Genomic DNA, 23,616 nt, shown 5'->3' on the forward strand with positions numbered 1-23,616 from the left:
AATTCCAATAAATATTTCATAGTATAACAACCAACATGAATATGGGAAGTCATTGGTGTATACATACGTTTAACTGAAGTAGATAATCTCATGAGGAAGTTGTTGGACATTAAATGTTTTTTTTTTTTCTTTTCATTTGTAGTTTAAAAGTTTGAAACTTTGTACTTTATGAGACTTGTACTTCATCACTTTTAGAGAAAGTAAATTATTACAATGATAATTAGGTCCGTTGAAAGTAAGTAATAGTACAAACAAGAAAATTCACAAAAATTTTACCTGAAGATAAAATTAATGAACACACGTTTTGGTCATGTAACCCTATGGAATTTGGGATGTTTATATCAACAGCAAGATAGTAGATCTCCCTTTATTTATTTTTTTTAAATATAACTTTTTATTTGTGATTTGCTAATGACCCACGCATGCATAAGTCTGTGCTAAATGGACGAGTTTTATCTTTTTATCGGTGGTTACAATTAAATATAAAAATATGATAATGTAGTGTGTTAATAATTTAATTTTATTGACTGTCATAAATTTTTTTAATCAATTATCAACCATTAGATTAATATTTTATAATTAAAGTAAATGTCATCGATAATTAAATACTGGAGTGGAGTAACTATTTATATTGATAACTATAGTCACTATTTTTTTTTTCCTTTTGATAGCTATACAAATAATCAGTTCCCTCAAAAAGTAAAAGGGATAATCACATAATTGCTCAAAGCAAAGAAACAAGAGAATAACCCATAATGCACAGGGGCGTAACACTCGTCAGTGCATGACAAAAATAATTGAAAAAAAGAAGAAAAATAGGTCATAATAATTAATAAGTCTCTGAAAAGGAAAATAAAATGTCATAGGCGTGGCTGTTGATGATTTTGCAGGTAGTTATCAAAAGGAAAAAAAAAAAAAAAAAGTGTAGCCCCCCTAAAAAAGAAGTTAAAAAATAAGGAAAATATTTAAGTCAATTGTAATTTCAATTCGCCTATTCTCATTACTCATATACCTGACCTTTAAAAATGTGCAGGTACTTTTAAAACTTGATTTTAAAACAAAATTCATATGAAGGAAATATTTCATCCTACTGTGGTTTTGAAGCAAAAAAGATGGTGACATTAAGCGAATTTAGGAGGAGAAAAAAAGAGAATTTTGGGTTGCTTGATAGAGAGAAAATTAGGAAGAAAATAAATTGTAAATATATGGTGCTATTATTTTTTTAATTCTTCCAAATTTAAAAAGAAAATATAAAAGAACATATTTGACAAAACAAATATTTTTATTTGGATATAAGGGTATAATTACAAAATATACCATATTTGACAATTCTTTTCAACTTTTCTTTCTCTTCTATCAAATAATATTTTCCTGACCTTTATATACTTATTCTCCTTCCTTTCTATTTTCCACCCCAAACATATCATAAGTTTGACTTCCAAAAAAAAAAAGAAAAAAGAAAAAAAAAAGGTATAGACCCTGAAAAAGAAAGGCTAAAAACTTAATTGGTAATTTCCATTCTTTTATTCTTATAGAAATGTGCATGTAACATTTAAAACTTGATTTTTTTTTTCAAGTGTAGGTACTGTACCAGTGTGGGTCCCACGCAAATCCAACTAACAATTACAAACCCATAAACAACGTGTGTCAAGGAGTGTAAACAGATAAGTTGTGTTGTAGTTGTCTACACAAAGAAAAACAAAAGATAAGGTGTAGGACTACACAAGTAGCCATAAACAAGAGTTTTTCTGGTTCACACTCACTCAACAGGCACAGGGCAGCCATGTCCATCATGCAAAACTCCCCCTCCATCAATCATTATCACACTCTATTTCTCAACTCTTTCCCTCAGGTTTGATCTACTCCTTTTCTTCTTCTTTTTTTCCTCTTTTTTTTAATTTTTAATTTTTTTTTCCTGGTAATAATAATGAAAATGTAATTTGGGGTTGGATTTGGTGGGCTCAGTTGCAGAAGCAGCAAACTGCTTTATCTTGTTGTAGAAGAAGGCTCTCACTTATGGTCAGGGCCCAGCAGGCACCAATCTCTCCGAACTGGTCTTCTTCTCAAGGTTACCTTTTAATTTTTTTAATTTTTTTAGTTGTTGTTGTCTTTTGGGATTTGAATATTTGCTTTGCCTTTAGGCTTTATTATTATTATTATTATTATTATTATTATTATTATTATTATACTGGCTGTTTTCCTTATTTGCATGTGCAATTCAGTGAAAGCTATCAATGATGGAACTTTAAGCATCAGCCCATTTCCTTTTTTTTCCCCCCCTTTTTTGGGTGATGAAAAATGAAATTTTTTTAGCCAGTTCATATATGACTGGACTTTTCTGTCTTTGCAGTTGATTGGCATTCATGCAGAGCAATGAATTTTGCTAAATTAGTTGACATTTAGGAAAGAGAGTTCACCTCTGAATTGGGCCATATTTAGTTTAGATGTACATTCATTATAAATAGTTGCTTGTAAAAATGGCATCTTCAAAACTGTGAGAAAGTAGTGTCTGGATTGGATTTAGTTAAGCCCGTATGCTCTCAAAAGCCAAAAATAAAAAGTAATGTTCTGTCCATTGGACTAATGGAGTATTGTGATTTGTTTTCCCCTGTATTACAATAGAGATTCTAATCAAAATTCCAAGAGTACACTTTGAACCACCTATTCCTTATATGAAGTTCTTGTGCTTCTTCATTCTTGTCAATTTGGATTCACTTTTTCACGTTGACTATGGATTAAAAATTTTTCGAGGATATACATGAGAATCTGACAACGACAAACCCTCACTTGTCTAGTTCATGGTCAAGCTCATATTCAACATAACATTATTCATGAAACTTACTTTGAAACGCAGTTGTTGCAAGTATCATTTTCCTGCTTGAATCCTGAGGCTAATTTATGTATGCTAAAAATGTGGTCCAAGATGAACAAGCATACTCATTAAAGGAATGCTTTTGTTGCCGCTGACAAAACTGCCATGTTTTTATATAGTTTCTATTTGTCAGCATGTAAAAACTACTTAAATACTTAGACATCAAAACAATTGATGATTTTCTTACAAAGAACAACGCTTCTACACGATTGGGGTGTTGATTCTCATCCATGCTAACAATTAGAATGTCGTTGAAAGAAACTATAAAAAATTCTCCTCATCTCTGTAATCAAACTGAAGCACCTGATTCATCATCCTCAAGAAGCCTCATCCCTCGTCTTAAAGGCGGTCTTCCATTAATCCCCCAACATTAGGATTACCACTCCTCAAATCAAACATGACATGGATCAAATGGCATCACCTTGTTATAGGCGTGCCCTCCTATCTCATATGGTGATAAGTGCCGTTTTCTTTCTGTCTTCATTGGCCATCTTGATTTGGTTATATATCACAAGAAAGCATTCATAATGGAGAAAATCCAATGTCCCGCGGTATTGTCGCAAGAACATCACGTGAGGAAGAGGAAACTCATCCTTTGGTTTAGTGTTTTCTTACAAAGTTGTTCTTTATAGCTCTTAAAAAATTGCATTCTTTCATGATCTCACACGCACATATCTGTAATTAATTTCGTTAAGAATGAACTAATATTGTTTGCCATCTTCTCCTCATGGTCGGTAAACTTACTGCAGTATATGCCAATTTTGTTAGTAAATCACTTCTATTTCTTCTTATTTTTATTTTCTCTTTGGCAGATAGACCTGGGAGACGCAGTGTTCTAGCTGCAGGCGTAATTGCCTCGTTGGTTTCGCTGATTAATCAAAATTCTGCGTCATGTAAGTCTCAGTATTAGTAGTGGCACTAGTAAAGGAATGTTTGTTGGATTTTATAATGACCACTGACCGATAAAAATTATGTTCTTTCTTTTCTACCTTTGATTTTGCCTTTCAAAGATGTCGGTTTTGAGATCTCATATTAGGGTCATTTCAGTAGTGATTGGCAGATACTATTTATGCTATTAGGGTCATTTCTGCAGTGAGTGGCAGATACTATTTATGTCCTGCATTTGTTTCCTTTAATTCCCATGGTGGCTGATATCCTAAGAACAAACCCTTGATATGGCTCAGTTGCTGCAGAAACTAAAAAGGGATTTCTGGCGGTATCAGACAATAAAGACGGCTACTCATTTCTTTATCCATTTGGGTGGCAGGTTTGTGTCTTTGTATTTTCTCCCATGTCTGTGGCTTATGAGATCTTCCGTTGGTGGCTCTAGTCAAGACATTACGATAACCTTTTTTTATTTGCTTGGGAATGGACAGGAAGTTGTCATAGAAGGTAAGGACAAGGTATTTAAAGATGTAATTGAACCACTGGAAAGTGTGAGCGTGAATTTGATTCCAACGAGCAAGCAAAACATTCGAGACTTCGGGCCTCCACAGCAGGTTAGTAGTGCAAGATCTGTACCACTGGAATGTTTAGCACATCAATTTCCATTTTCACTATTCAGTGTTTAACGATATTGTGCTGTCACTCATCTTTAATCAATGACAGGTTGCGGAAACTTTGATCAAAAAGGTTCTCGCTCCTCCTAACCAGAAAACAAAGCTAGTTGAGGCAACAGAGGTTTGATCCACTATATGCTTGTCTATTAAATTCGAACACATTGTTAGTTTATCAATTTCTGTTCAAAAGTTGAGCTATTAAGCAAACATCAGATTTTTTCTCTAGCACTCCTTCGTGTGGATTGGGTAGGCAATCGTGTAGGTGAACATTAACCGGAAAGGCCTAAAACCAACGTATTTAACTATCAACCAGAAACGTATTAAAAGGCGGACATGCAGCAACCTTCTCAATAGTATGGTTACTAGAGTTTGAACTTAGAATCTCCTGATATCATGCCAGTTTGTACATGTCGATTTATCGTTATTGTATCCGTTGTGCAGCATGACGTAGACGGGAAAATATATTACACGTTTGAGTTTATTGCTCAAGCTCCGAACTACACCCGCCATGCTCTCAGCGCTATCTGTATAGGCAACGGTAATTACAAGTCCGAAATGCGTCCTTTTGTATTATGCTTGTGATGCTACTTTTCCCCTTCAACACAAAGCTTCATTTACTATTCAAGAAAATTTCTTATGCAGAATTATGAAACTAACGAGTAATGACCAATACTTAAACACTTGGTCACGTGCAATTGCAGGGAAGTTCTATACTTTGACGACTGGGGCAAATGAAAGGAGGTGGGAGAAGATGAAAGACAAGTTGCGCTCTGTCATTGATTCCTTCAAGATTATCGATGTCTAACATCTGATTTTTCCTTCAAATTCTTTTATGATGAATTAAACAGAGGAGGATCCGAGTTTTCGATTGTGAGCAAACCGATGTGCAATTTTCGTGCAACACCCAGTTCTCTAGTGTGTGTACTGTGTTCCATCACCGTGGAATTATGGGTTCCCTTTTTATCTCTCTTTGGTAGAGCCAGGAAATGAATTTGTTAATTCAACTTGTAGATTATCTATATCAATGAAGAGGAAAGCATTTTGGCCTCTGAAAGATTACAAATGAACAACAACATACACATGAGTTCTTTTATGAGCATTTCCATGAAACTGGTGAATTTAATCCTACCGTTAAACTTTATTTTTTCTCAACTAATAAGCGGTTATTCCATCATACATCAAGAAAGAAACTTAAATTAACTGAACATCTCATTTCAAAAGAAAATTATAAAAGAATGCAACGCGTTTACCCTTTCGAGAGCAAACAAGCATGGTAAAAAAGAACCATATGATCATGATATGTAAAACCTAATCCATATTCAATTGTCAATGATGAAAAGAGAACAATCTCGAATACATACTACATAAAATCAAAACAAAGTAGGAGTTCTAACAGACTGCATTCCCTCCTATCAAAACTGTAACAGCAAGAAAAGAATAACTCGCTCAAAACAAACAGATGATACAATAGCTTAGATGATTCCAATCTTGTTGGCCACATCCAAAGCATCGTAATCCGGTGTCAACCTAACATAGGCCTTCTTCGTTCCATCAGGCCTAAACATACAAAAAGATTTTCATATAGTTAGCAATCGTGCAACTGCAAGAGCAAACAGTATTGATTATTGATTATCATTTGGTCAGCAATACCTGATCAAAGTGTTGACTTTCTTGGTTTGGATGTCGTACATCTTCTTAACGGCGTCCTTGATCTTCTTCTTGTCCGCGCGGATGTCAACAATGAAAACCAGGGTGTTGTTGTCCTCGATCTTCTTCATTGCAGACTCGGTAGTCAGTGGATACTTGAGAATCTGATAGTGGTCCAACTTATGTCTTGGTGGCGCACTGATGCGGGGATACTTGGGGTTCCTCTCCTTCTTCAATGTCTTCGGGCGATGGAAGGTGACTGATGTCCTGATCTTCTTCGCCTTCTTCTTGAATGTTGGCCCAGATTTCACTGCCTTGGCCGTCTTTGAGGCTTGCGCCTTTGGGTCGGACTTTTTCGTGTTGTCAGCTGCATTTAGTGTAAAGGTAAATCCACATTGATAGCTCTTTTGAGAATTAGTGAATTACTGAAAAAGACATGCATCTCAGAACACAAACCAAAAAAACCATGTTGTCAAGAGAAATCAATTCCAGGTAGCGTACAGTTGTAATTTTGTAACAAAAGCCTAACTCAAAGGTTCTAAAATCTTTATAATATCTCTATTGGAAACCAAATACACACTCATTTCAAGTTTAACCATTCAATGCCAAAGAAAAAGCACAAATTAAACTCCTCGATTAAAGGTAACACCCGTCGATAAAAAAAAAAAAAAAGTAAAACCCACAACAGCCACATGAAAAGTTACAACGTTTACAGTAGAACATTTGTGTTTTGGACAAGTAATTACATTGCCCATTTCTGAAGTTTAAAGAGGCCAAAATTTTACACACTGAACAGAATTAATCAGATCAGGTATGGCTGAAATTCAAATTACGACTCGGAAATATGCTTTTTATCTGTTCCCAATTTCCATCAAACGAGGCGCCAAAGAATGGACAAAAACAATTAGGGTTCTTCCTAAATCATTAGCTAGCTCTTAAAATTAAAATACAGCACTTAGCACTACTTAGGCAGAGAATAACCACAAAAAATTCAGCCATTAAAAATCCCAAAGAATCCATCCTGAAAATTAGTTCATGAAACAGCCAAACTGATTAAACAAACAAACAAACTAACTAACTAACTAAAAAGTACGTAGTAAATTTCGATCTTTCGTTAATTTCTCAAAAGGAAAAGCGAAACCAAAGCCTGAAACAGAGATAAGAACTTCGAAAGTACCTTTGGGAGCCATTTGCGTAAAACTCCGAGTTAAGCACTGCAACCTAAACGAAGGAAATACACGATTAGCACATAGAAAGAGGAAAAAGAGTCGATATTTAAAGGAAACGAGTAATGAAGATGAGAAATGAAGCTCGTGTTAGGGAGAGCTATGAAATACCTCTGAACCTGCGCGGCCAGCTAGGGTTTTCAGTCAAGAAGATGGAGGGCCTTTTATATGTGAGAGTTTCTGTTTTGGGCCCGATAAGACCTGGGCCTGATTACTTTAGCCCAGGAATGGATTGACTCAACCGATCTAGAGTGGACTTCTTTCTGGTTGTTAAGCTCAAATTTGGGCCCCCGGGTAGAGGAATGGATCGGTAGAATGATGGATAAGATATGAGGAAAGGAGAGTAAGAAAGAAAGGATAGATTGTAGTTTTTCTAAAAATTATTTGATATGATGGAAGGAATGATTTTTGTTACCCTTTTCTGTCATGTTCGTGTCAACTCATTTATTAATTATGTAAAAAAATATTAACTTAAACACGGTTTGTTTATTAAATGTATTAAAAATATCAACCTAAACTCGACCCATTTATTAATTGTGTTAATCGTGTCAACTCGTATAACCAGTTTAAATTAATATATTGAATAAATAACTAATATAATAATGACTTATTTAACCGTAATAGGTTTAATATGTTTATTGGTCAATTTATCTTTTCTTTTAAGAAAAATAAATGAATTTTACCTATAAATATTAAAATTCACATTATTTATATTTAATATGTCATATAAATTTTCATGTTATATCACATGTCATTAGGTGCAGATGACACATATAGTTAATCGTGTCAATTTGTGTCACTCCATATTAGGAGGTCAACTCTAACCTAACTCATTCATTAATCATGTTAATCGTGTTAACCCGATTATGACCCAAACCCATTTATAATAAACACAAACCCACTAACTTTGTATAGGTTTCGAGTTGTGTCGTTGTGTCATTACCCGGATTGCTAGTCCTAAGTATGAATTTAATTCATAAAATTACCATATTACCCATATGTTTAATAAATTATCTCACATATTTAGTTTTTTAAAGATTTAATTTAGATGTAACTAATTCATACTTTAGATAGTAAATATGTTTCAATTGATAATTTATAGTGTTAAGTTAAATGCTTATTGCTTATAGTTATTGTCATAAAACAATTGCCTCACAATCATATAAGTTTTATCAACGAATGTTTTTATTCAAAAAAAATAAAAAAAATAAAAAAAAGTTACCTTTGATACAAATGCGAATAAGTTATATATATATATATATTATATATAAAGAAACGTAAAACAAATTGTTGCAAAAAAAAATTTAAAAAGCGTAAAATAGTTTATATATTAATATTAAACTAAGAAAAGAGAGAAAAGAAAGATTAAGTAATTTTAGGGTGTGTTTGGAACTCGTTCTAAAATAATTTTATTTTTTGTATGAAAATGAAAATGAAAACGTTTTCAATCTCAGACATAAATTATTTTTGAAAATACGTTTGGTAGTTTTATCAAGAGATTACTTTCAGTGTAAAAAAAATCAATTAATGGCTCTCTTTATCTCTCTCTGCTTGAGAGAGAAGAAAACGAAAATAAAAAATAAAAAACGACTAAAAGTCATTTTTCATTTCTCTTTCATTTTATAATAAACCAAAAAATAGTTTTCATTTCCTTTTTTGTCTTTATTGCGCTAAACGCTGTTTTGAAAACGTTTTCATTTTTTTTTTCAAAAATCGTGAAAAAAAAACGGAATAAATTTCAAACACTGACTTAATTTTTGATAATCCCTCATTTTCTTCCCTTCCTTTCCATCTAAATATGTAAGGTTAATTTTTGGTAGGGTCCACGGATAGATAATCCCCTCCTTTTTGCTTTTGGTAGCACAATCCCTCTACCATTACTCTTTAGTAAATAAGTGGGCGTTTGATAGATGGATCGAGAATTATAATTTTAGATTCTGGTTCAGAATACATATTTATTTACAGTAATTCTGAATTATGATTCAGAATCAGTGTTTTGTTTGGATGATTCTGAATTATGATTCAAAATCTGATGTAATATTTTAAATTATAATCACTCATGATTCTAAAACTACTTTCCTCTTGATTTAAGGTGATTCAAACCCTTGATTATGAATCATGGTTTCAGAATCATGATTTGAACCCAAAATCATGAATCATGGTTCTAGTTCTAGAATTATGATTATAATCACTCTGATTTGAATGCTTGTACCAAACGAACCATAAGAGATTTATAAAATGAAATTAAATAAATAAAACATTTTAAAACTATTTAAAATAAAAGAAATTTATGTATTTACGATTAGAAATTTTTTTTTAGGTAAATTTTGTTTACGACTGCTAAAAAGATTTTTTCAGTTAAATAAAAAAAATTTTACCACATAAATTATTTTTTTATCATTTGTAAATGAAATATTTACACGGTAAAATGATATTTACTTCAAATAGTTTTATAATATGTTATTTTTATAATTTAGTTTTAAAAATCTGTTATTTACTACAATTTCTCTGGCGTGTAAATTAAGTTTTTGAAGTCTAGTTATGTAAAAATTAATTTTTTTAAAGGATGTAAAAATTATTGAATTCTTCACAAAATAATATATATTTAAATTTCAACTCTAACTCTCTAAAAGCATTATTTCTATTATTTCTTCGTGTAGATTTGCCTATGGCCTCAAGCTCTGATGAGCTACTGATTATAATCTGGCATGGATGAGATTATGTGAAAGATCTTGAACAAATTCGACAAGGTTGCACCGAATCTACCATGCAAAATTGCAAAGCAAGCAAAAACTTTGATTACTCATCCTCGATAAGCTCTTCCTTAGACGAGGCTATTTGAGAGACTAACATTTTACTAATAGAATACTGTGTTGTTGTTGTTGCAGGACTCCAGTGGATGACTTCTAAATCATCATTTTTTTTTTTGTTATTTTTTGGTGTTTGATAATACAAGATTTATTTTTGTAATTCAGTTCTTTTGTGTGTGTGCGTGTGTGTGTTTTTCAACTGATTCCTTGAGTTAATTCAGTGGATTACATATAGTAAACCTAGAAGATTACTTTGACGACTGGTGATGAGTTGTTTTGAGATTAAACTGGTCGATTACTGGTGGTAATCACTCATGATACTCTAGTGATTCTAGTGACTAGCACGAGAGATTTAATGAGAAAATTATAAATTCTACCTCTTTTAAATATATGACTTACTAAATGTATCTCTTTTAAAAAACTCTATCTTTGACTAGTTCTAATCTAAGAGGTAAAAATATAGACTAATATTAATGAACAAAAATAAAAAGGAACTCCAGCAGGTATTTTTAAAAATTGTCCCATCTGAATGGAAAGCACATTATTATTTAGTAAGTTGTCGGTGGTAATCTAATAGATTTCTCCAGAGAACATTTGCCGGCAAGGACCGATGGTTACTGTCTAACAATAAAATCTGGTAGATTATAGTTGATAATTTAGTAGATTATTCTGACGTTCAACAAAGGTGACCCAGCGGACGAAGTTTGGCAAAATACACCTTGTTGACCTTGTAATCGATCATTATAGTGAAGAATTCAAACCCCTTCAAGAGTCGAAATTCTATTTGTTAATATGCCTCATTACGCTAACATTATTTTTCTCAAAATTTATAATTTTGTGTGAATCAGTGGACGGCAAGCCATGCTACAGGGGAAGGAAATACACTCGGATAAATCAAATAAGGAAATAAGGAAGCGGATTCATACCATCTTGCTCAAATAAAACTTCGGTATAGTCATATGTTGAGCAAAAAACTTCGGTATAGTCATACGTTGGATAATTTTTTAAACAAGAATAAATTAATTATCAAGAGTGCTAAATCCCCATAAAAAAAAAATACTAAATCAAATTGAATAAATAAATTAAAAAAAAAGAATTCATATCTTATTTCGTTTCTCTGTCTATTAATAAAAAGAGAGGATAAGTGTTTAAAAATTGTACTTCAACTTTCCAAATTCAATAGTTCAAACTTACTCATTCTGCACTTAGCTTAAATTTACTCCATTTGGCTTATTTATCTTCAAACGCCTCACACTCTCACTGTCTCGATCACACAAATTAATATAAAAAATACATATAGAAAGACGATATGCTGGCAAATTTTTTGAGTTTGTACTTCAACATTGGGTGCTTGGTTAGGTTTTTTTTTTTTTTTTTTTTTTTTTTTTTTTTTTTTTTTTTTTTTCTTTTCCTTCTAGAAATCTTGCATATTATCTGCTTTTTTTTTTCCCCGCAGAATATTGTCTGCTTGGTTGCTTCATGTGAATCTGCATGCTCCACTACAAGTGGTAGTTTGATTGCTTGTGTTGTCTTTTTCCCAAAATATAACTCTATTTAAATATTTTTCCATGTAGTCCTTTGAAAAAGAAATATGATAATATTTTTCCCAAACAAATTGGTGCTGTCTATAGTTCGGTGTTGCTGTCCAAACTGCATTCAAAATCAGTTCAAAAAATGTGTAATTTCAAACGAGAGATATATTACAATCTCTCTAACACCTCCTTCCAGGTGTTTCGATAACAGTTGGGACAAATGGCACGTGGGTCGTCCGACGCGTGGTGTTTGTTGCATGAGAAAGGCGCTGGCCACCCAGAGATGAAAAACCTTCTGGCCGTTGACTTTGTATTGTCGTTGGTGATCAGCGATAGGAGGCCGTTTATAGAAGGTGAAATATCACTAGTATTGGGTTTCAAAATTGTGTCTTTGCTAACATTAGGCTGTAGCCTGTATGTAAGAGTCGTCCAGATTTTCGAAGCTCTCATAGAGCTTTCCAAGAGTGCCAACCATTCCGTCGACTTTTGACAAGAGGTTAATGATAGTGCCAATTGGTTGGTAACGAGAGAAAGGTTAAGAGAAAATCCACAAAGTTCTTCTCGGCTTCGGCATACAGGACTCTTTGGTTCTTTGTGTCGATGAGGAGTATTAGAGTAAGGCTGAACTCCGACTCCGAGCTTGGCGTTGCCATTCTGTTATAGTGTACTATACGTATATTGATCAAGGACTAACCTAAGTCACCTTTATAATGAAAGTTTGGCTTTAAATGGACTGGAAAGTTTAATGGTAATGTGTATATATATATATATATATATACACACACACTATGCCGTGCGTGACATATATATTAGAGCCATGCATGCATGCATGCCAAGTGTAAACTTTTTCTTCCTAACTAGCTTAGTTATGGCGACCAAAGAGGGAATCATTTTGGCAAGAGATCGGATTATTATTACTTTGCTTATTGTTGAAATCTAATTAATTGAAGTACGATAAAATCAACTGCAGTGCGTGCGGGATATGCTAATGAGACAGGATCAAAAGTGGCTGTTCATAAACAGTATTGGTGCTATTGGTGGATTTAGAGGTGAAGATTGCATGGCCAAGGAAGACGTATGGAGCTGGTAAATCGATCGTTTTTTAGCCTATATTATAGTACTATTGTGCAGTTATTGCAGTATCTATATAGGCAAATTATGAATCCGAATTGCTATCTGATGGTTTATACCAGTGCCATAATTACTTTAGTTACATGCGAAATTTCTCTGAATAAAACTACTTGATGTGGCACCTGACGTGGTTGTCCAATTGAATTTTGAGACTTCCCCCTGTGAGTGCTTTTATTTGCCGTGGGACCCACAAAATAAGCCTTTGACGTGTGAGTGATTTATTTGCTGCAGCTTGTAGGACCCATCCGTTTAGTTTATGGATTAGAATCATTTTTTATTTACGTGTATTTTTTGAGAGAAACTACTGTAGCGAACTATAAACCATTATTCGAATCAGAGAACGAATCCTCCAACCAAACGAAAAATAAGGAAGGATTCAAACCATGATTTGAATCATGGTTCATGGTTCGCTACAGTATTTTCTCTCATAAAAAATACACGTAAATTAAAAATAATTCTAATCACATGATTCTAATCCATGAACCAAACGTCTCATAAATAAAAAACTTTATCTTATTTGACAACGTTTTTAAAATAATTTTATTTCCAATAGTGCAAATGAGATCATTTTAAAAATTATTCTGAAACTGATTCTGAAATTGTATTTGATTGGTTTTTTAAGAGATTATTTTATGTTTAATAAAAAAGTAAAACCGTGTTTAGTTATATTATGAAATTTTATTTTTGAGTACATATAAATAAAAATCTTAACTGAATATATTAAGTAATTCAATAATTGATGAATTAGCAAATAAAAATTAATATATTGGTAAAATAATAATAATGAATATATTATTATTAATTAGTACATTTGTAATTAAATTACATATATAATAAAATAATATGCTAAATAATTAAAAAATACTAATTAATAACCAATATATAAGTAATTTAAACATAATTATTAATAAATAAGTAATTAATTATTGTATTAATAAAAAACTAGTATATTAATGATTTATTAGTATTCCATTTACTAATTATATAATTAACTATAGTTACATAATTAAAGAATTATTAATTCCTAATGTTTATTTAATAATCTATTATTTGATATATTATGTGATCAATTTTTGGTAATTATTTCTTAAATAATAATTAATTATTAATTACAATTTAAGATTAATCATTAATTAAGTAACTATTATTTATTTGTTATTTATCAACTATTTACTTAATTAATAAATTAAAATTAATATATTATCTGATTGATATATTAATTCTTAGTTATTTATTTAATAGTTTATTATTAATTATTCCATTAATAATATATTTATAATCAATTTTTAGCAATTGATCTTCAAGTAAATAATTGGATTGCTCCACGTAACTAGAACGAAAAGGAGGAATTTCCAATTCAAATTAATAAATAAAAAATTTTATAATAAAAATTAATATTTAATTAATTATTAAGTATATTTATTTATTTATCATTAATAAATATATTATATAATTAACAATTAATAATTATTTATTTAATATAACATTATTGATAAGTACTAAAAATTAAAAACAGAAAAGGGAAAATAATTTTTAATTATTTTTTAATTTCTTCACAAAAACCAATTTTTTATTTTCGTTTTAGTTTTCAAAATATTTATTAAATAAACACAGTTTACAAACTGTTTTTATTTTCGTGCCTCAAAAAATGTGGAGAAACGTTTTAAAAACAGTTAGACCATAGCCGCAAATCAACCGGCCAAAAAACGGTTTTTTTTTTTTTTTTTTCTTCTCCTTAAAGGACTTCATACCTTAAAAGTACTGCACAAGTTTTAGTTGACAGAGATGAGATTTTCGTTTTGTTGTGTTTTATTGACTTCTCTAATGAAAGTGGGTTTGTGGAACAACGGAGAAAGTAGGAACTTCATAATTATTTTCCTTTAAGAACAAGGCCACAACCAATAAAATTTACCCCTCTCAAAACGTTGGGTTAGGAATGTAAAGTAAAAAAAAAAAAAAAAAAAGTTCAAAATGAACGGAAATTAAAATCTCCCTTGGTCGGCGCAGTGGTAGTGCTGGTGTGCGTGCGTTCGTCGGGTTTTTTTTATTATTTTTAAGTTTTCTACTTTTTCTTTATGTTTTGTCTATTATTTTGCCTCTCCCCAAAATTCTCCTAGCAGTAAAATCTTTTTATTTCTTTAATTTTCTATATTTATAATTTATGCATATTCACTGAGTGTGAATGAATTTTAAAATAAGGACGGACAAAACATAAGAATGTTTCGTTTATCTCTTTATTAAAAAAAATCTTATATTTATATTTATTTAGGACTAGCAATTCGTGTTTGCGTGTCGTGTTCGGGCCGACACGATTACCGCACGACACGATTATAGTGAACACGAACACGACACTAAAAACTGAGGTGACCCTTTCATTCCATTAACATTGCCATAAACAATAATCTACAAAATTCAACTTGTAACGAGGATCAAACACTATCACAATTGCTAATATCAAACTGAAATCTTTCTAATACTTTTCAAACTTGGTAAGCATTGCTTTTGTCATAGTAGACAAATATGCATCTTCGCTTCTCTCAAATGACTTCAATGACAAATAACATGTGTACACAATTGGAAAGTACAAGTTTGCAGTGGGGTATTTAGCTCTAAAAAAAACACAAGTGATATTATAAAAGGGTTCTAAAAATTCACAAATTTTCTTGGCCTTTTTCCATTCATATGGATGAGGACAGTCTTTGTAATTAGAATCACTCAATTCTAAATGACAAAATGCTCGTCGATAATACAAGACACTGTCAAGCATGAGGAATGTTGAGTTCCATCTTGTAGGTACATCTTGCCTCAAACCTCTCTTAGAATCAAGACCCACAAGATTTACACACTCAAAAAACTTATTCTTTCTAATTTGGGACCCTCTTACATATTTCACACTCTCACGAATCTTTTTAACCACTGAATCAATATCTTTCAACCCCTCTTGCACTACAAGGTTCAAAACATGGGCACAACAACGAATATGGAAAAAAGAACCATCAGAAATAAGTGCATTTTTTTTAATCAACTGATTTTTCAACAGATTAACATACACATCATTAGCAAAGGCATTGTCCAAAGTAAGAGTGAAAACCTTGTATTCAATTCCCCACTCACACAATAATGCATAAAGTTTTTCAAACAATGCAATACCTGTATGTGGTGATAGCATGAAGCAAAAATTCAAAATCCTCTTTTGCAATACCCAGTCTTTATCAATAAAATGGGCATTTAATGACAAATATCCATCTGTAACTATGGAAGTCCATAAATCAGATGTCAAACAAATTCTACCAGGGCTCAACTCCGACATAGATTTTATTCTTGCCTTTTCCTGAGAAAACATTTTTTGGACACCTGCCTTTAAAGTATTTCTAGTTACCAAAGTTATCTCAGGATGCAAATATTGGTAAGTCGCCCTAACAACTTCATATTCAACAAAGGAGAATGGAAGGTCATTGCAAATGATTGCTGTTGTTATCAATTCACGAAAGTGTTCAGCATCAAATCTCTTTGCACTCAATGCTAAAGTCCCTTTGTCTTACGATATCAATAGTTAGCCTACGTCACGCGTGTCTCTACGTACACATGATTGCATGTGACGTCGCATGCTTCCAATCCCATTCTTTCTATTATCCATATACACCACACTGCACTCCTTGCATTTGGCTTTTAGCTCCTGGTCTGCACCCACTGAAAGCTTTTCAAACTGGTTCCAGACAACAGAAGTATGCTTCCTTTTACGTTTGGAAATGTTGGTAGGATTCTTGGAGTTAGTTTCAGGCTCAACATCCTCCTCCAACTCCAATGCAATAGGGCATCACTAGTAGCAGCGGCAGATGCGGTAGCGCTGCCTGATTCTAAATTTACTCCAACACTATCTTGCAAATCATCCATCTACAAGTGGGAGAAAAAAATAAAGATCATCTTGTTTCTTAGCAAAAACAAGCAGAACGACATCATAAAGGTTATTTCACAATTGAAGCTACATATTTACTTCTCATGACTCCAAACCAAGCAAGTCAGAAATAATGCAACATATTTCACCGAACAAAATTTATAGGAACATATTTACTTCTTATGACTCTAAACCAAGCAGGTCTTAGGTATCTGTTAACAACCATCACCGAACAAAATTTCTTTCTCGTCCCATGTTCAATGTAATACTGCAACATATTTCAATAAGAACATAACTGATCCATTAACTCTATAACACCAAATCAAACAAAATAACAATATTTTGCCCATATTACATGTTCCACAATGACTATTATTCATATCAATGATTAACTGTATAAGTTTCAGCCTCACAATAACATTTTAAAACTTTGATAAAATCATCTACTCATCCAATTAAGGTCACTTTAGTCACCCTTAAAAGTTAGCACCAAAATTCTCGTTTTTGTTTGCTTTTTTTTTTTTCCCAACTAATCTCGCGTTCACTCTATATTTGTTCAAGCAGTTCATAACGAGACATCTATGTATCTCAAGTTTGTCTTGTATGATATTACTTAATAATAATCAGAAACAAGTTTCCTTAAAAAAATAATTATAAATAAAGGAAACAACCCGGCACCATAAGGAAATAAGCTTACCAACATAGACTAGAAATCCAAAACCCACCCCAAGAAGAAAGGCAAACAGCGAAATTCCCTTGGAACAACACTAGAAGACCACACTAGATGTCATCCACTCTCCTTTCCACAAAAAGCAATTTGGTACCTCTCGTCAATAATCTAGTGTGGAAGAAAAACATAGAAAAAATGGGTTAAGAATATGAGATAAGAGAGAGTAAAAGAAAAATACATTGTCAATAATCTGGTACCTCTTGTCACTTTTGCTAAAGAAAAATTGAGAACAAAAACGTCAATCTGGTACCTTGAAGAAATGGGAAGGGAAATTCTTGAAAGGCTGAAACGGCAGGTGAGGCGGGTAAGAGAATGAGAGAGAGAAGCTTAGGGTTTTGTCTTTAAAAAAATATATGGGCTTAATAAAGGCGTCGGTCCGGATCGGCCTGATAATAACCCATATAACTAAACAAGTTAAGCGTGTTAAACAGACTAACACGAATCTAGTCTATTTATTTTCGTGTTATTCGTGTCAGCCCGTTAATGACTCAATTAATAATCGTGCGGTTCAAATCTATTTATCTCGTGTCATTTTCGTGTCGTTTCATCGTGTCATGTCTGAAATTGCCGACCCTATATCTATTGCTTATTGAAACATTTTGCTTAATTTGATGATGTCAAAATATTCTTCCTCAAACGAGTCCTACTTATATATTTCATATGATCGATACTTTAAATTATTTTTTCTTAAAAGTAATCCTCATAAATATATATTTTTTCTAATTGCCCCACTAAAGTAATTCTTTTCAAATATCTTCCTACTTACACATGTTTTTTTTTTCCCTTTTCAATGACACGTACTGCTATTTGTCTCATAGATACCAAACAAGTTATTTACCTTTGTTGATATAATTTCTCTCACATATCTTCCCACTCAAACATTTTTTTCACACACACATGTATTTAATTGAAATGTATGTTTTAATTGAAACGTGTATTTTGATCTTTTTATTTTTTGTTCATTCTAAATCTTGTGTTTTTTAATTGTGCCTTATTAAACTTTACCCATAATATGCTCTTATTTAAATAATTTCAAGTATGTACTTGCTTAAATGTTTTTCTTTGTTGCTAATATTTCTTTATTTTTATTTTTATAAATGTTTGTGTTTAAAAAATATAACATACTGATAGTTAAATGCGTAGTGCGTGTTTTAACTAGTATATATAAAAGTGCTAATAATACTTTGTCTTTATCACTCATGTAGCCAGGTATTTCTTTTTCTTTGTTTGCTAAATTTTATTTTTTCTTTTAATCTCTTTTCACTTATTATCTTATACCTTTTTACTTATATATTTTATATGATCGATACTTATAAATAATTTTTTCTCAAAAGTAATCCTGATAAATATTCTTTTTTCTAATTGCCCCATTAAAGTAATTCTTTTTAAATATCTTCCTACTTACACAAGATTTTTTTTTTCCTTTTTCAATGACACGTACTGCTATTTGTCTCATAAATACCAAATAAGTTATATAATTATGTTGATATAATTTTTCTCGCATATGTTCCCACTCAAATATTTTTTCACACACACACATACATGTATTTAATTGAAATGTATGTTTTAATTGACACGTGCATTTTAATCCTTTTATTTTTTGTTCATTTTAAATCTTGTGTTTTTTTAATTGTGCCTTATTAAGCTTTACCCTCTAATATGCTCTTATTTAAATAACTTCAAGTATGTGCTTGCCTAAATATTTTTCTTTGTTGATAATATTTATTTATTTTTTTAAATATTTGTGTCTAAAAAATATAACATACTAAATACTCAGCACTTGTTTCAACTTTCAACTAGTATATATAAAAAGTGCAAATTAACACTTTATCTTTATCATTCATGTAGCCAGATATTTCTTTCTTGTTCTGTTTTTTTTTTTTTTTTGCTTAATTTTATTTTTTTCTTTTAATCTATTTTCCCTTATTATCTTATACCTTTTTTCCTCATTTTTCTTCGTAATACTATATTTTAAGAATGTATTAATCCAGGAAAATACTTTCTTCTTTTTCGAACTTATTGTTTTTTTTTCTTTTCAAATATGCTCTTATTTAAATATCTTTCTCCTTCACATATGTGGACCTTAATTAGTTTTATATTGATTTTGTACTGAATATGATCTATTAATAAATATAAAAATCAAAGAAAAGCATATTGCTTTAGTTCCTCCACATGACTCAACCCATTTGTTCCTTTTTTTCTTCTTGTTCTTATATCTTTTTTTCCCTTAATAATCTTATACCATTTTTTTCATTCTTTTTTCCATGAAATCTTATATTTTAAGATGTGTTTCACTAGATTTTTTCTTTTCAACTATTTCCAAAAATTATTTGTGCTTACACATGTTCTAATTCTTATATGTACACGGCAATAATTGTCACAAAATATGTCTTATTTATGAAAAGTGTGAATAAGTTTTCTTATGCGTTCTATTCTACAATGTCTCAATTGGGTTATATGATGTTGGCTCTAGGTATGGGTTCTTATCGGGCTGCTTCGGGACAAGGAATAAAAAAATCATGGATAAATCCAAGCGACTCTTTCTTAAATCTAAGCGATCTTTTCGTAGGCGTTTGCCCCCGATACAATCGGGGGATCAAATTAATTATAGAAACATGAGTTTAATTAGTCGATTTATTAGTGAACAAGGAAAGATATTATCTAGACGGGTGAATAGATTGACCTTAAAACAACAACGATTAATTACTATTGCTATAAAACAAGCTCGTATTTTATGTTTGTTACCCTTTCTTAATAATGAGAAACAGTTTGAAAGAAGCGAGTCGAGTCCTAGAACTACTGGTCTTAGAATTAAAAAGACTAATGACGTATACAATACTTGAATTCTCGATGTAGATGCTACATAGTTGGTTCTCATCCTTCAGAGACTACGAGTGTAATAGGAGCATCCGTCAACAAAAGGATCACCCTAAGATGATCATCTCATGGCTATTGAGAACGAATCAAATCAGATGGTTCTATTTCTCAATCTTTTCGACCTTGAGCTTTTATGGTTCAAACCTGGGAAACAAACGGAATATAAATGTTTAAATCAAAACAAATTTTGTTTCGACAAAAATTATAAAACAATTATCTGTAAAATAACTCAAAGACACTTAAACTATGCATCTCATTATGTAGTACATAATAAACTATTCAAGTAATTTCGGCACTGCAACACGTGCAGGACACGTTTTCAAATTAGTTACTAATCTAGAAAAACGTCGGTGAGAACAGTATTCGTCTGCAGCGAAGCCTTCAACAATTTCAAGCCCTATCCACACAGAAACAAAACACAACACAATCACGTTAACATTAATTCAACATATATACGGTCTATACATCAATGGAGTACACGACAAAAAACTAAAGAAACTACAAACTTGTTACCTCTTTCATGCCTACCGAAACTATCTTTTCCTCAAGTGCACCCACCTCCTTAACATTGAACTTATTCAGCATAGCAATGCTTGATATGGTAGACATGGGCTTGACTTCGAGGTTGTCCATTATCATATATGTAACGACACCTTTCACAAAACCTCCCTCAGAAGATGACCCCCCAACTTTAGGAGCCGGCGGGGCGACATACGGCACCTCGATGGAGGTGTTACGTTTGCAATTGGGACAAATGGCCCGCGGGTCATCAGATGCGTGCTGTTTGCTGCAACTGCGATTAGAGTAACCAGTAGCAAAAAGAGAACCACCGCTACCAGATTGATAATTATTTGAAGGCCAAGAACAGATGTATACTCTTTTGGCCGGGGATGTTTGGTTGGTAGTAGTCAACGAAAGAAGGGCTGTAGAGCCACCAATTGGTGAGTTTGGTTTGAGAAGTGTGTCCTTGTTGAGTACATTAGGTTGTATATATGTGTCACTTAGGTTTTCAAAGCTCTTGTAGAGCTTACCGATGGATCCCACCATGCCATTGGTTGAGAGCAGCCTGACAATTGTTCCCACAGGCAAAGACAAAAGGTTGAAGAGAAAATCAGTAAAGTCCTTACCTGCCTCACCAAACAGAACTCTTTTTCCCTTGGTGTCCATCAGAAGTTTTAGAGATATGCTGGACTCGGCCGAGCTTGACATTGCCATACTAGACTCGGTCTTGGTGTATAAGCTGTCTATATGAGAATTTATTAGCTGCTAGTATTTCAAGTGATTGGATTACATAAATGCTGCAGAGATTAATGATCAACTATTTATAGGAATACTACATAGTATGAGCTAATTTTGATTGCTTGCTTTTACAAAGTTTAGTACACTAATGGCTTGCTAATTTTGATTGGTACAATATCATAACTTTTTGCTTCTCATTGGACTGCGCCAAAGTGTGATAGTACATTGCAGGTCCTTTATGAGTTGTTTTACTTGGCCATTAAGCTTTTATGGCTAGCTATCAAAGCTACATTACTTAATTGCCAAGTATTACGTACAACAATGAACAATCTTTCACCGGAAGAAAAAAATTAAAGTACTACAACTATCTTACTACTGATTATGGTGGTACAACAGGGAATGACAATCTACGAGGCTCTCTTATCTAACACTTAAGGATCTATTTTTATTGTTTGCAAGAAGACTGCAATTATATATATGTCTCTCGGCCGTCAAATATGGCTTGCATGTGACTTTAAACTTTTATGAGTCAGATAATTACTTTCCATTCTCTCTGTAGTCCGAGTGGATTGTCAAGTTACTGCTACGTTGGAATGTGAAGACATGACCATCGATCTCCATTTTTCTTTACATCAAAAAAAGTATCTCAATTATCTAGTCATTTAGGAAAAGAAAAATTACATGACATTTATGAGAATGGAGTTGAAAAATACAAATTTGGGCCCGTTTGTTTCCATTTTCATTTTCGTTTTTCACGTTTCTCGAGAAGAAAAAATGAAAACGGAAAATGAAAATGTGTTTGGGAAGAATCCATACCAAAACCAAAAACAAAAACGTTTTTTAGATTTTTCCCAAAAACTCAATTTTTCTGAAAACGGATGAAATCCGTTTTTCATTTTCTCCCTTCGCCCACCTCCCCCAACTCTTCTGCGACTGCCCAGCGGGAGATCTCGCAGAATCCACGGTTGACGCCGGTGAAGGATTGAACGTCGATCCTCACGGATCTCGAACTCGGCGAGATCCACCAATGGCACCGGCTCTCCACAGCGTCCTCAATCTGAGACGAGCGAGATGAACGGCACCGGATCTACCCGGATATCCAGTCAGATCGCGTGCCTTCTTTAGCCACGACACGACGAAGAGAGAGGAAACCAGAGAAAGTGTGACGAAGACAGGGAGGGTAGAGAGAGAGCGACGAGATGAAATGAGAGAGAGAAGCGCATTGAGAGTGACAACAAATTAGGGTTTAGATTGTATTAACTAAGGGTATTTTTTTTATATAATTATTAACTAAGGGTTATTATTTATTTAATATATTATTAATTTAAATATTATTACATATTTTTAAAAATTAAACCACCAAACACAATTTCAGTTTTTTTTTTAAACTGAAACAATCTCGGAATAAAACTACCAAACACATTTTCAAAAATGATTCTAAAATGAAAATAAAAACGTTTTCGTTTTCATTTTCATACAAAAAATAAAAACGTTTTAGAACCAATTCCAAACGCACCCAAAAGTTTTCCAAAATATTTTAAGAATAATAAGATTATGTAGTTATTCACATTTTAAACTATAAAATTACGTAGTAATTATTATCTCTATACTATTTGATGTTTTTAATATTTGACCGTGATTAGTAAAATCTTGTTAAATGTCTAACTTTTCAAAAAAAAAAAAAACAATTATCTAGGAATGTCCAAGAAACTGTAGAATTTACTATCTACCTAAATAAATTTCATGAAAATACTATTTTGCCTGAAACTGGAAAGTTATATTAACTTCTTGGTCAACATCTTCATTTGGAAGCAGCGGCTTTTTTTATTTATTTTGAAGTTGAAGACTTGAAGCGCGTGTTCCCATGAATCGTGAAGTATGCTACGTATTGTTTTCTTTTGAATGGAACAACAAATTTACCAAAAAGATTAAAGAAAATGAACAATACTAGGGTACTTACTAATAAAAGATGAATTCCATAATATTGGCTTCTAAGATAGAATTCACTTTTTATAATGTGGTGTTTAGTGTGTTACACATTTTTCTTAAAAGACTTGACAAACCTACGCATCAATAATCAAAATGGTAGTTATGTACA

At 32.1% G+C, this 23,616-nt stretch overlaps 3 protein-coding genes across 3 annotated transcripts; 1 reads left to right on the top strand and 2 right to left on the bottom strand.

Moving 5' to 3' along the window:
• Window positions 1-1,685: 1,685 nt before the first annotated feature.
• LOC21408107 (psbP-like protein 1, chloroplastic) lies at window positions 1,686-5,499 on the top strand. Its single transcript, XM_010098355.2, has 8 exons — window positions 1,686-1,852; window positions 1,966-2,068; window positions 3,685-3,765; window positions 4,057-4,139; window positions 4,249-4,371; window positions 4,481-4,552; window positions 4,873-4,969; window positions 5,133-5,499. Exons 1-8 carry the CDS (start codon window positions 1,784-1,786, stop codon window positions 5,234-5,236), a joined length of 732 nt encoding a protein of 243 aa, XP_010096657.1. The 5' UTR covers window positions 1,686-1,783; the 3' UTR covers window positions 5,237-5,499.
• A 227-nt stretch (window positions 5,500-5,726) lies between these two features.
• On the bottom strand, window positions 5,727-7,456 carry LOC21408108 (60S ribosomal protein L23a). Its single transcript, XM_010098356.2, has 4 exons — window positions 7,416-7,456; window positions 7,256-7,299; window positions 6,082-6,445; window positions 5,727-5,988 (listed from the first exon to the last, which is right to left on the bottom strand). Exons 2-4 carry the CDS (start codon window positions 7,266-7,268, stop codon window positions 5,904-5,906), a joined length of 462 nt encoding a protein of 153 aa, XP_010096658.1. The 5' UTR covers window positions 7,269-7,299; window positions 7,416-7,456; the 3' UTR covers window positions 5,727-5,903.
• A 12,447-nt stretch (window positions 7,457-19,903) lies between these two features.
• Window positions 19,904-21,543, bottom strand: LOC112091640. Its single transcript, XM_024165801.1, has 2 exons — window positions 20,793-21,543; window positions 19,904-20,676 (listed from the first exon to the last, which is right to left on the bottom strand). The coding sequence occupies exons 1-2, from the start codon at window positions 21,492-21,494 to the stop codon at window positions 20,611-20,613; spliced, it is 768 nt and encodes a 255-aa protein (XP_024021569.1). The 5' UTR covers window positions 21,495-21,543; the 3' UTR covers window positions 19,904-20,610.
• Window positions 21,544-23,616: the final 2,073 nt, after the last annotated feature.

The sequence above is a fragment of the Morus notabilis genome, unplaced genomic scaffold (assembly GCF_000414095.1).
Source record: "Morus notabilis unplaced genomic scaffold, ASM41409v2 Scaffold139, whole genome shotgun sequence".
Classification (NCBI taxonomy): domain Eukaryota; kingdom Viridiplantae; phylum Streptophyta; class Magnoliopsida; order Rosales; family Moraceae; genus Morus; species Morus notabilis.